Source organism: Phoca vitulina, unplaced genomic scaffold (assembly GCF_004348235.1).
Source record: "Phoca vitulina isolate PV1807 unplaced genomic scaffold, GSC_HSeal_1.0 scaffold56, whole genome shotgun sequence".
NCBI classification, from domain to species: domain Eukaryota; kingdom Metazoa; phylum Chordata; class Mammalia; order Carnivora; family Phocidae; genus Phoca; species Phoca vitulina.
In genome coordinates this window covers 9688433-9701970 of record NW_022589759.1, presented here as the reverse complement: position 1 = coordinate 9701970, position 13538 = coordinate 9688433, and the positions used below count along the sequence as shown (strand labels likewise).

General features: G+C 45.1%; 1 protein-coding gene across 1 annotated transcript in view; it reads left to right on the top strand.

The window, feature by feature from the left end:
- The window catches only part of VAT1L (vesicle amine transport 1 like), a 140372-nt gene that overhangs the window by 52059 nt on the left and 74775 nt on the right, over window positions 1-13538 (top strand). The window contains exon 4 of the mRNA XM_032389747.1: window positions 7027-7169. Within this exon, the coding sequence (XP_032245638.1) occupies window positions 7027-7169 (143 nt within the window). The remainder of the gene's footprint in view (window positions 1-7026; window positions 7170-13538) is intronic.

The following is a 13538-nucleotide window of genomic DNA, read 5'->3' as shown; positions in this document are numbered from 1 at the left end:
GATCATCTATCCTAAATTCCCATTGAAGGGGTAACCAGAATTTCTACCAAGCTCAGTCCTAATCCCAGAGCAATGATAGCAAAAAACTGCCATTTATTGAGTGCTTAGTATGTACAAGGCAGTATACTAAGCCTTTTATGTAGACGCATTTGCTCCTCGAATCATCTGTCTGCTGTGCCTGGCTTTTCTGGAGTAGGATCTTGCTTTGAACCACCAGTCTGTTGATAAGAGTCAGATTTCAGTGACCCCAAACAGCTCCCTTGTAACTACTGTCCCTGGATTTCTCATTGTTGTATTCTACTTGAGGGGACCCTGATGGCCCTGGAATTAGGATTGAGCTGGCTGAGGTCTGTTGACCCACATGAACCTGAGACAGAGCTATTCTAAGAGTGGCTCAGAGAAGCCTTCCAGATTGATGCCAAGGACCCGTGGTTTTCTCTAAGACTTCAGTTCCATGTCAGCCACTCGGAGTGCTTAGCTGGATGGATAAGAAGACTAATAATAGCAGAGTGGCTTTGGAGTCAGGGAGACCTGAGTTTGACCCCCCGGCCGTATCACTTACAAGCCATATTACCTTGGACAAGTTCCTTTCCCCATCTGAATCTCCACATTCAGGTATAAAAGGGAAAAAAAAAGCATTTACTCCAAACGTGGTTTGAGGATTTAACGAAGCACTTAAGCACAGTACGTGGCATATGGAGAGGCAAAGGGGCTGTCCGCTGCTGTACTCGCTGTCTTGCTAGCCATAGGGAGGAGTGGCAGTGGCTCGCTGCAGGAGTCTTACATTCTAAAGACGGACAGGAAAATCAATTAAAAACAAGTATGTGCAAAGCTCCATTTGTTGCCGTTGCTAGGAGAATGGATTGTCTTGTTCATTTTATGTCCTGGCTCTGTAGGTAAATTGCAAAATCCTTGTTATTGAAAATTCATTCCATCTTCCACAAATGTTTACTGAGCCCATGCTATTTTCTAGGCACGTGGGAGAAACAGGGATAAATTAGATGCTGATCTGGCACTCACCTTGGGAGTCGGAGAAGGGGGAGTACAGATTTTCTGTAAGTGTGAGGGAAAGCACACATTCTGCTTCACTTCAGAATGCTGAGTATTATTTACTTTAGATCACTGAAGATCTTGCAAGGGCCTCCCATTGCCTTAGTGAGTTAATAGAGAGCTCAAAGCAGGGGGTGCTACAAACAAATGTCCACTGAATGTGCTTTTCCACCCAGAATTATTTATATGATAATACAAGTTATGATGTAATATTATATATAATACTTGCATGTTATGCTAATTATATATTATATATGACTATGTGATATTATACTAATTATGTATTACAAGTAGAATATTATAATATCAGATATTACTACTTATATATGTATGCTTATATAATACTGATTATACATATATATATACATAAAATTTTTTTTAAATTTTATTATGTTATGTTAGTCACCATACAATACATCATTAGTTTTTGATGTGGTGATCCACAATCCATTGTTTTCGTATAACACCCAGTGCTCCATGCAGTACATGCCCTCCTTAATACCCATCACCACGCTAACCCATCCTCCCTCCCCACCCCCCAAAACCCTGTTTGTTTCTCAGAGTCCATAGTCTCTCATGGTTCATCTCTCCCTCCGATTTCCTCCCCCCTTTCATTTTTCCCTTCCTTCTCCTAATGTCCTCCATGCTATTCCTTATGTTCCACAAATAAGTGAAACCATATGATAATTGACTTTCTCTGCTTGACTTATTTCACTTAGCATAATCTCCTCCAGTCCCATCCATGTTGATGTAAAAGTTGGGTATTCATCCTTTCTGATGGCTGAGTAATATTCCATTGTATATATGGACCACATCTTCTTTATCCATTCATCTGTTGAAGGGCATCTCGGCTCTTTCCACAGTTTGGCTATTGCGGACATTGCTGCTATGAACATTGGGGTGCATATGGCCCTTCTTTTCACTACATCTGTGTCTTTGGGGTAAATACCCAGGAGTGCAATTGCTGGGTCAGAGGGTAGCTCTATTTTTAAATTTTTGAGGAACCTCCACACTGTTTTCCAAAGTGGCTGTACCAACTTGCATTCCCATCAACAGTGTAAGAGGGTTCCCCTTTCTCCACAACCTCTCCAACATTTGTTGTTTCTTTCCCTGTCCATTTTTGCCATTCTAATTTGTGTAAGGTGGTATCTCAATGTGGTTTTGATTTGAATTTCCCTGATGGCTAATGACGATGAACATTTTTTCATGTGTCTGTTAGCCATTTGTATGTCTTCTTCAGAGAAGTGTCTTTTCATATCTTCTGCCCATTTTTTGACTTATTGTTTTTTGGGTGTTGAGTTTGAGAAGTTCTTTATAGATCTTGGATACCAGCCCTTTATCTGTAGTGTCATTTGCAAATATCTTCTCCCATTCTGTGGGTTGCCTCTTTGTTTTGTTGACTGTTTCTTTTGCTGTGCAAAAGATTTTTATCTTGATGAAGTCCCAAAAGTTCATTTTCGCTTTTGTCTCACTAGCTTTTGGAGAGGGATCTTGAAAGAAGTTGCTGGGGCCGACGTCAAAGAGGTTACTGCCTATGTTCTCCTCTAGGATTTTGATGGATTCCTGTCTCACATTGAGGTCTTTCATCCATTTTGAGTTTATCTTTGTGTATGGTGTTAGAGAATGGTCGATATAATACTAACTTTATATTATTCTAATTATACATATTATATATTTCTATATTTCTGTATTTTATATTATATAAAATACTCATATATTATGTTATATAATTATATAAATACCTAAGTAACCCAGTTACTTATATTGTCTCATTTTGCTACCACAGGTATCTTTTCCTTGAAAATAGAAATGGTAAAGTTCTGCTCAGGTCAGATGCTCGATACATTAATTGAATCTGTGCTTTACACCTACTCAGCAATGCTAAAGGACATGGCAATCTGCAGAATGATGAGAGGGCCCCCCCCCCAGTTACATCACATTCCTATACTTTCTCATGCATCCATTTGACAAGTGTTACCAAATACCTGTTATATGCCAGGCTCTGCCCTGGGCACTGAGGTCAGAGCCTGATATGTCATGGTCCCTGGCCTCATGGGACTCACAGATGGGTCGCTCAGCAGTCCCAGAAGGCCATGGTGGCCGCTGTCCTGGAGGAAGGAACTACAGGTCTATGGTGGCACAAAAAGAGGCAAGCGACCCTACCTGGAAAGGATTTCTGGAAGAAGGGTTGCCTAAGGGGGAATGGCTGTGATTAGAAGGCAGAAGTGGAAGGACAGGCATGATAGGTAGGGGACAGCATGTTAGGAACTAGTGTCCATGTTAAAATAGCGTGATACCTTCAGGAGAGCAGGACAGTAGATTTGCTGACATACTGTCAGATACTGCTGACATAATAGCAAGAAAAATAATAATAGTATTCATAGGAGTAGTAACAGCAAATACTGAGCATTCACTGTTGTAAATGAATCTAAGCCCTTGGATGCATTATGTCAAATAGTCCCACAAAAACCTTAGAGGATAGATAGCCTTACATTCTGCATATTAAGATGAATGAACAGAAGAACCGATATGTTACTCAAGCTTGCTCAGCTGGTGAGTACAGCAGATCAAGGTCTGCCATCTTAGCCTAGTGGCCTTGGACCAGGTGTTAACCTCTGTAAAACTCAGTCTCCTCCTCAGCAGAGTCAGGTTAAAGGTTCATTCTGAGAACACCATGGAATGAGGCTTGCACAGCACTGGGATCATGGAGAATGTCAATCAGTGGTAGATCAAGTGCCATGTTCTATTAGGGAGCAGATACTAGAAAAGTGGAGGGACAGCATGTTCTCAGGTAGACTGGGTCAGAACCCAGAGCGCCAGCTTGTGGGATAAACTTAAGGGTGTGCTTTTCAGGGGTGCCTGGGTGGCTCAGTAGGTTAAGCATCTGCCTTCGGCTCAGGTCATGGTACCAGGGTCCTGGGATTGAGTCCCGCATCGGGCTCCCAGCTCAGTGGGGAGTCTGCTTCTCCCACTGCCCCGCCCCCCATTCGTGCTGTCTTTCACTCTTTTTCAAATAAATAAATAAAAATCTTTAAAATTTTTAAAGTAAAAAAAAGGGGTGTGCTTTTCATTCTGAAAGCCATGGTAGGCACTGCGAAGCTTTGAGACAAATAGTGAGATGCTCAGTGTTGTGTTTGAGAAAAATCAATCTGTCCACGGTGTGAAGTACACCTGGAAACAGCCAGGCAGCCAGAAGTGTGTTGTCATCATCCAGGTGAGGAAGTTCAACAACCCAGACTAAGAGGTGATAGTCACAGAGATGTGCGTAGAAACAATACACTAACTAGATGTGGAGCTGAAGGAGGAAGAAGAGTCAGGTGACCCCCAGATTCCCGTCTTTAGCCTAGTGATAGGTAAATGGTTCAGCTTCATCCACCGAGGCAGGAAATGCAGTAAGAGGAATGTTATGGGTTGAATCTTGTTTGTTGATTCGTTTGTTGAAGTCCTAACCCCCAGTACCTCAGAAGGTGCCCTCATCTGGCTGTAGGGTCTTTATAGAGATAATCAAGTTTAAATGAGGGTAGGTCCTAATCCAATATGACTAGTATCCTTGTAAGAAGGGGAAATTTGGACACAGGTTGGACACCATGGAATGAGGGTCACACAGCACTGGGATGGATAGAGGGAGGACCATGTGAAGAGGCCTAGGGAGAAGACAGCCATTTACAAACCAAGGACAGAGGCCTGGACCAGACCCTTCCCTCACAGCCACTGGAAGGAACCAACCCTGCCAACACCTTGATTTTGGACTTATAGCCTCCAGAATGGTGAAACAAATTTCTGTTGTGTAAGCCCCCTGGTCTGTGGTATTTTGTTATAATGGCCCCAGCAAAGCAATATAAGGAGTAACTCGTTTGGTGATAGCCAAGAGTTATGTTTTGGATGAGTTGACTTTGATGTGTTGTTTTTGGATAGCCAGGTAGAGACCGGCATCAAGGTTGTCATTCAATACACAAATCTAAGGCTCGGTGGGGGACTTGGGACCAGAGAATAGAGAGTAAGGTGTGTCACTCATTTCTGACACCCCTGCATCCATCCATCGAACCGTGTGACCATTACATAATAGGAATTTGGAAAAAGTAGTTGAGTGGATAAATGTCATGGTGGCCTACGGACAGCAGGTAGGAGGGTCCACACGGATACTGGAACTAGATCTCATCTCCCGTCCCAGCACAAACGAGGTTAGCTCAAGCCCTGTTGGATTTTAGAGGATTGCTGCATTGGTTGCTGATATTTCCACTTATCAAGAAGGATAGTCCCCTCTTTGTTCTCTAAAATTAAGTGATAAAAAAAAAAAATTAACCAAACATCAAAGGTATTCTTAGAAGAAAGAATGATAGTCTGACTGGAGTCTTAGGTTCATGCCCATGTTCTGAAATGTTGACCCCAAGTCAGTAACGTGTCTATTTTAGGCAGCAGCTTCAAAGTCTGCTTAGCTTAAAATGTCAAAATAAGTAGATGGCATGGCATTACGGAAAATGGCAAGAACCAGAAGTTAGGAGTCCTTGCTTTGATTCTCGATGTGCCTTTGAAGAACTGGGTCTACTTAACCTTTCTGAGTCACCTTTCCCTCATCTGTGGAACAATGATAGGGAGGGAGTAATTGGATGATCTTCTAACCCTGACATTCGAGGATTCTGTCAATGTTGCCTTTCATTGCCAGTGTTAGGAAGAATAACATTTCCAAAAATAGACCTGCCAACCTGATTTAGTCCACCAACATGAACACATGTAATGAAGTGATAGGCAGAAGTTAATATCACAGTTGACTTTGGTCGAATAATCTCTGCCTCCTTATGATGGCAGAAAGAAGACTGGAAAGAGTACTTGGTTTTAGAATGCACCTTCATTAGCAGCAAATTGGATTTTACTGGAATGTTTCTGAATTCACATGATCACAGTATTTTGTCCAAGGACTTACATTTCTGACCATACTGAGAAAGGATGTGGAAAAAACACCCATTCCTAACTGGGTTTGTGATTTCTCTTAGACCATTCAATATTTAAACCTCATGCATTCACCTTTTCTTTATATGCCTGGACATCTCAGCCACAAAAGGGAACAGAGGATTAAGATTTATTGAGTAATTTATATTAAGTATCGTGTTTGGGGCCAGGTGCTTGGCCCGTGTTACACATTGCCTCATTTAACATGCCCCAGAGTGGATGCTGTCACCATATCTTCTCTGCATTCAATGTTGCTGAAGGTTGCATACTTAGGGCTTCGAGTCTGGCAGTGGGAGTGTGCTTGGCCCATGAAAACAAGCCAGATGTACCTAGGAGTTACTGTTGCAGAAGCAACTCTCGACTGATAGCAGATGGAAATTTAGGGAATAAATCCTCCAGCCTCCTCACCATGTGTTTGGGGATAACTCTGAGGTATATTCTACACCTGTTCAGGGAATTCCTCAGAAGGACTGAGTTCCATTTACCCATGGTGGGTGTTGACTTGATAGCACACCGTTTATTGGCTGCCTTCTCTTTCTGTCTCGATACCCTGGTATTTCCTGTGGTCATATTCCAGATAGAGTATTTACTCTCAAATCCTTGCCTCAGCTTCTGGGGGATCCAAGCTAAGACATCTCCCAAGATCCCTATGGAGTAGGTACCATTATTGCTAATTTATAGATGAGGAACCTGAGGTTCAGTGTGGTAAAATAATAGTTAAGTCTTGGTACTGGGGTTTTTCAGTAGTTATCAACCAAGGGAGACTTTGTCCCCCAGGGGACATTCTGAAATGTCTGGAGACATTTTGGGTTATTAAAACCGAGGGGTGCTACTTGTACCTAGCAGGTCAGAGGTGAAAGTTGCTGCTAAACATCTTACAATGCCCACTTCAGCCCCCTACAAAAAGACTGATCCAGCCTAAGAAAGGTCAGTAATGGTTAAGGTTGAGAAACCCCACTCTACTCCAGCAAGACTGGCTGTTGGATGGTAACTCTCCTGTGTGACTTGTCTATTGCATTTCACTTCCAGGGCCAAGCTGTGGCTCAGCTGTGTTCCACTATCCCCAATGTGACTGTCTTTGGAACAGCTTCTACTTTCAAGCATGAAGCAATCAAAGACTCCATGACCCACCTCTTTGACAGAAATGCAGACTATGTGCAGGAAGTGAAAAGGTAAGGTGTTTGCTCTAAAGAGCACCAGGTTGGTCCTTGCTCTTCTCTTTCTTAAAGAAGAGTAGCACTCATTTAGAGAGGGCTGATGATCATAAGAGTAATAGCAATCATAGTAAACATATATCGGGGGCCGAGTATTACTAGCTCTGTGCTGAATACTTGATGTGGATGAGCTCATTTAATTCTCAGCAACCCTATTATGACAGCCTCCCCCCCCAATTTGGAGAGGATAAAACTGAGGAACAGTGCAGTTGAGTAACTTGCCAAGCTAGATTATGATAGTGGCTGTGATACGACCTTTACATCGAGAAGTTTATTTCTCATTCATTCACATGACAGACCAAGGAAATGTGGACTCCAACCTGGGTGTGACTGAGAGCCGCCGAAGGAACAAAGTGGTGACACGATCAGATTCGAGTTTTGAAGAGTCACTCGTGGTGTGTAGAGGAGGACTGGGAGGTGGGAGGCTGCAGGTAGGGAGATCAGGTTGCTGGTGGGTGCAGACCCATGGTGGGGAACGTGGGTTTATAACCTGACCCATGCTCCACCTGGGGTCCTGAAGCTATTGACTATGGCCCTGTGTGTGTCAACAGGGGAAATCAGGTGGGAAACCTAGCTACCTTGAGATGATTTGTGTGTCACACCCTTGCTGCCGCTCAGAATGGGGGGGGGGGGGCTGATGCTCAGGCTCGCTCCACTCCCAGCTCCTTAGGGGATTCAGAGAGGTCTCAGAGCTGTGGTTTCGGTCTCTTCATTTCCTGGCCCTAAATTGTATGACACAGAGAAAGTCAGTTGTCCGTCTAGCATCATAATCAAGAAACAACTTTCTCCAAATTGAAGGACTTAGAGGATGGGAGATCTGGTTGTTGAAGGGGATAGATTTAGACCAGATTAGGTGAAATTTGGGGAGTCTTTTGGAAAGGAGAGTCTTCTGATGGTCTGGATTTTCAGATTTTTTTTTAAATTTTAAAGGTAGAGATTTGCACAGAATTTAAGGTTGTCCCGATATTTCCAGTGGGGTGTGAAAAAAGAGCTTCCAAACTAGATATTAGAGGTTCAGCACCTGTTTCTCAGATATCTAGACATTGCAGGCATATTTTAAAGACTTCCTGGATGGACCTTTGCCTACTTTCCTAACCTTCATGTAGCTCTTCCTTCTTATAACTTGAATCTCTTGAACTGTGGTCTGGAAAATGAACTGCCATTGTCCCTCCAGCAGGCTTTGCCTTTAATCCCTCAAACAATAATTTTGCAAGCATTCGTTCCTCATTCATACCCTGACCAACTTAATACCAGGTGTCTGTGATGGGCCAGGTGCTGTGCTAGGGCAGATCTGGCCAAAAAAACCACCTTGAGAGTCACTGCCTTCATGGAGCTTTGAGTCTAGTTGGGGAAGAGGGACAAAAAACAGTATTTTAAAAATAATATTGATTTATACTCTTGATATGTGCTCTGGTGGAGAAATGCAAGATGCTGGTGAACATATGCAGACAGGGAGATCAGACATAGAGTCCATCAAAGAGTGAGATTCGGGTTGAACATTAAAGGATGAGAAACTGGCCATAGGGACAGCATTTCTGACCAGGCAGAACAGCATGTGTTAAGGTCCAGGCTCAGGAATGACTTGGTAAATTCAAGAATCTGAAAGAGGACCAGAGTAGCTGGAGGTAGTAGGATGTGGGAAGCAATGGGCAAAGAGGGTCAGGAGGTGGCTACTCTTCTAAAAGAGTGACAGTGAGTGGCACCTGGGTGGCTCAGGTTGTGATTCCAGGGTCCTGGGATCAAGCCCCACATCAGGCTCCCGGCTCAGCAGGGAGCCTGCTTCTCCCTCTCCCTCTGTCCCTCTCCTGCTTGTGTTTTCTCTCTCTCAAATAAATTAATAACATCTTAAATAAGTAAGTAAGTAAGTAAGTGACAGTACATAACCAGAGAGCTCCTGCCTTCCCCATTTTCCCTGGAGAATTTTCCATCCCCTCCCTCATCACTGCACTGTCCTCAACCTGCTGCCCTTCTAGCACCGAGTCAGTGATTCATGCTGATGTCAGAAGAGCAGAAAGAGGGACGCCTGGGTGGCTCAGTCAGATGAGCGTCTGCCTTCAGCTCAGGTCATGATCCCAGGGTCCTGGGATCCAGCCCCGCATGAGGCTCCCACCTTGGCGGGAAGCCTGCTTCTCCCTCTCATTCTGCTGCTTCCCCTGCTTGTGCGCACTCTCTCTCTCTGTCAAATAAATAAATCTTTAAAAAAAAGAAGAAGAGCAGAAAGAGACAGCATCTGAGACCTGCCTCAACACCAGCTTCTTTCAAATGTGACTTCCACCGATTCCTTATGTGTTTAAGCAGAGACCCTACGATTCCATCAAAAATGACTAGGAAGCCAGAGATGGGTTCATGCCCTCTGTCCCACCAACCATACCCTCAGCAAAGAATCCAGAAGAAGATACAAGCAACAGGTGCTCAGTGCCTGTCACAGAGCCAAGCACTGCTTCTGCCTCAGGGTAGGTGCTCAACATATACCAACAGGGTGAATTATAGCATTGTCTGTAATAGTGAGATTTCAGAACCAGCCTCTGTTATCAACAGCAGGGAAACAGTTCAGTGCATTATGCTACACCCACACGCTTGAGTATTATGCAGCCCGTAAAAAAAAAAGATAATTATGAAGATTCTGTCACAAAATGAAAAAATATCCACAGTGGCATATTGAGTGGAAAAAAAGCAGAATGCCAAATTCTAGCTACACTGTGATCACAGCTTTGTATAAATTCTTGGCGCATGAAGACAAAAAATGAAAAGAAAGTGGGAAAAAAAATCCAACCACTAATATGCAATAGGAGTGCAATGTAGAGTGATTTCTCTTTGGTTTCTGACCACGGATTTTGTTTGTTACAGTGTTCTGTGGTGATACATGAGGGGAAAAATAATAACATAAAATTTCTTGAGATGCAAATTCTTTTGTAAGCCAGTCAATTGGTAAGCTTCTTTTGACCGCTTTCTCAGCCTTCAGCCAGGCGTTGTAAAGGGAATGGGGGGAAATAGTTGTAATAGAGATCTCACCTTTACAGCCCTTGCCCCTTCTCTGTCTGACTATGCTTGAAATCAAGTAGAAGAATTAGAAGCTTTGAGCATGTGCATCTCACTATAAGGACTTCAAAAGTAAAGAGGAGAGAAAGAGAAAGAGAGAGAGAGAGAGAGAGACAGAGAGCACCAAAGTGGGCAGTCCCCAGCAGGGAGGTTGATGGAAGGGAAGGATTTCAGTAGGTAGCGGGAGGTGGGGAGCGAATCCCAGCCAGGTGAGCGGGTGCAGACAAGGTGGATCATAGCCCCAGGCTCTGCTGGTCTCCTCTCCCTCTGCTGACCCGTATGATTGGACCACGGTGGTGCCCCTCAGACAATCCTGCCAGGGGAAAGTTCCTCATTTTACAGATAAAGAAACGGAGATGGTAGAAACCAAGGAGAGTCTAATCACCTAGAGAGAGCACAGAATGTGATCGAGAATGGATTCCTAGGGGTGCCTGGATGGCTCAGTCGTTAAGCATCTGCCTTTGGCTCAGGACATGATCCCAGGGTCCTGGGATCGAGCCCTGCATCGGGCTCCCTGCTCAGTGGGAGCCTGCTTCTCCCTCTCCTGCTCCCCCTGTTTGTGCTCTGTCTCTCTGCCAAATAAATAAATAAAATCTTAAAAAAAAAAAAAAGAATGGATTCCTAGAGGTGGTATTGCTAAGTAATTGTACACATTTACTAGGAAGCCTACCATGTGCCAGGCACTGTGCTCAGCACCCTGTGAAAAGCCTCTTGTGCACTGGGTACTGTGCTCAGTCCTCTGGGAGAAGCCTACTATGTGGCAGGGACTGCACTCAGCCTTCTGTGCACCGGACACTGTGCTGGACCCTCTGGGAGAAACCTGCTGTGCACCAGGCACTGTGCTGGGCACCCTGAAAGGGCCTCATCCCTCCGTCACGAGCTCGGGGGCGAATGGTTAAAGCTATGGCACAGATGAGTTCTCAGAGAAAGGGGAATTCAGAAAGAGAAGCACTGAGTGGAGAACCAAGGATCCACCTGGAGATGAAAGTGACAATAAAGGGGGATACATTTCTTGGCAAAGTCAAGGGCTTCTCTCCCAGTAATGGCCCTGTTGGACCTACCACTGCTCAGGAGAAATTCTTCACTGATCTGTGTGGGTGGGAAGCAAAGAGGTGCATTCACAATAAAGGGGCAAGGGGTTGGGAACCGAGGAAGGACAGGCACGAAAACCTCAGATCAACAATTCCAAAATATCTTGCTGCTGAATTTGGCCCAGAGAATCTCTGAGCTGGGGCTCTTTGTGTTTGCTTTTTGAATCTGCAGAGATTTATGACAGCAGGAGAAAGCCCTCACCCTGTCTGCTTTTGTGTAATTATGATTACACACACGCAGGTGAGGTGGACACCGCCAGAGACTGGGGTGGGGGGAGGGGTGCTAAGAAATGAGGATGGCCCCTGAGCTTCTGAGGGGTTGCCTAGCTGTGCTTGTGATTTCCATGGTTGTTTCATTAAAAGGAGCTGCTAAGGTGCTTTTCAGTGTGAGGTTGAGTAAGGGAAGCCCTGTTCCAAGCCTACTTGTGGGGCCTGGAGCACTGGAAATAGACCCGACTGAGTCCCATTCTGTCTGATTCACTGGTTGGGCTTTTAATGATTGAATGGGGGATGGAGCACCTTTTCAATTTTGCAACTCACCTGAAGGAACATATCTAGCCTTAAAAGGAGCAACAACTGCTTAAAGATTTTTTTTAAAAGATTTTTTATTTATTTGACAGAGAGAGAGAGAGTGAGAGAGAGAGAGCACAAGCAGGGTGAGCAGCAGGCAGAGGGAGAGGGATAAGCAGGCTCTCCACTGAGCAGGGAGCCCGATGTGGGTTCCCAGGACCCTGGGACCATGACCTGAGCCGAAGGCAGACGCTTAACGACTGAGCCACCCAGGCGCCCCAACTGCTTAAAGATTTGACAGAAACAACCCAAGCATCCTCACCCTCAGGGCAGGGGGAATGACGTCACCCTCTGCTCGGTATCCATCTTGTTCTCACCCTCCACCCCCACCCCACCACTGACCTTCAAAAGGACACAGTGACAGCAAGAGGCAGGAGTTTGTGGCTGATGTGACCCCAGTGCATGTGCAAACCCTGCCTTACATGACTCAGCTATCTCAACGCCAAGAGAGGTGTGGGGAGAGAAGAACACAGGAGATCTGCAGCATCTCCCTCCAGCAAGAAGCCCAGGGAGCAGCTCCCAGCTTTGCTCAGCCCCCGCTGGGACCCTGCGTGCCTAGTGGTGGTAGTGGTGGTCATCAGGGCTGGCCACAGCTCACTATAGGAAACCCTGCCCTGCTTCTGGGGCCCTTACTTGGTTTCTGGATGTGATGGTTCAAGGCTCCTCATTCCCTGTAGTGGGCCCTAGGGTATGTTGCCTGGTTCCACCCACCCTGAAGGTTGCTGGGGTTAATGGTTGGGTTGTTGAAGTTTTGCAATCTTTCCTTTATACTCTTTTCCCAAACTAAAAGAATTCTCTTTCAGTTGGCCCACTCTGAAAAAATAATAAAAAAAGCTACCACGGACCCAGAAGTTACCATGCGCCAGGCCCTATATTCCATGTGCATCAACTCATCCAAGCTTCACAGAGAAGCTTAGGATGGGAGTTATCACCATCATTCCCTTCCACAGGTGGGGACACTGAGACACTAATAGGCTAAGTAACTCACCTGAGGTCACACAGCAAGTAGGTGGCAAACTAAATGCTCAATACTGAGGTGAAATTCATATTCCCATGCCTGCCCTACACTCCATGTTAGTTGTCCGTTGTGGCAGACATACTTGGGTCCTTCTGGAAGGAGACAGTGTCCAGACAGAGTCTCTCATTACCATGGTTGGTGCCCCAAAGCCTCTTCCTTGGGCCTATTTGGTGCTGACTGCCCTGGGCCAACCTGTCACAGTGTCTTCTGCAAAATGCCTTTCCTTCATCACCCAGCCAATTCTTGCTCATCACTAACAGAAGGATCCTCTTCCACTGCCCCAAGTGGCTCCACTGGACCTGTGGTGACTGCCTGGGCTGTCCATTTAGTCTGTCTTCCCTAGTATCCATGAGCTCCTGGATGACAGGGAAGAACCCGAGCCCTCATCTGCGTACCCCCAGTTCAGCACACACACTGTCCAGCATGAAGTAAGCACTCAGTGAGTGGTTGTCTAGTGGCTGGAAATTTGGGACAAATGTGTAGGACCCTGACCTTGGGCCTCTCCTATAATCTAAGACAGAAAAAAGCAGCTTTAAAATAGAAACCTCCTGGCCTATCTGTTTGGAGTAACATGGTCTAACTCTGGATATATCTATATTTATTTTTAAA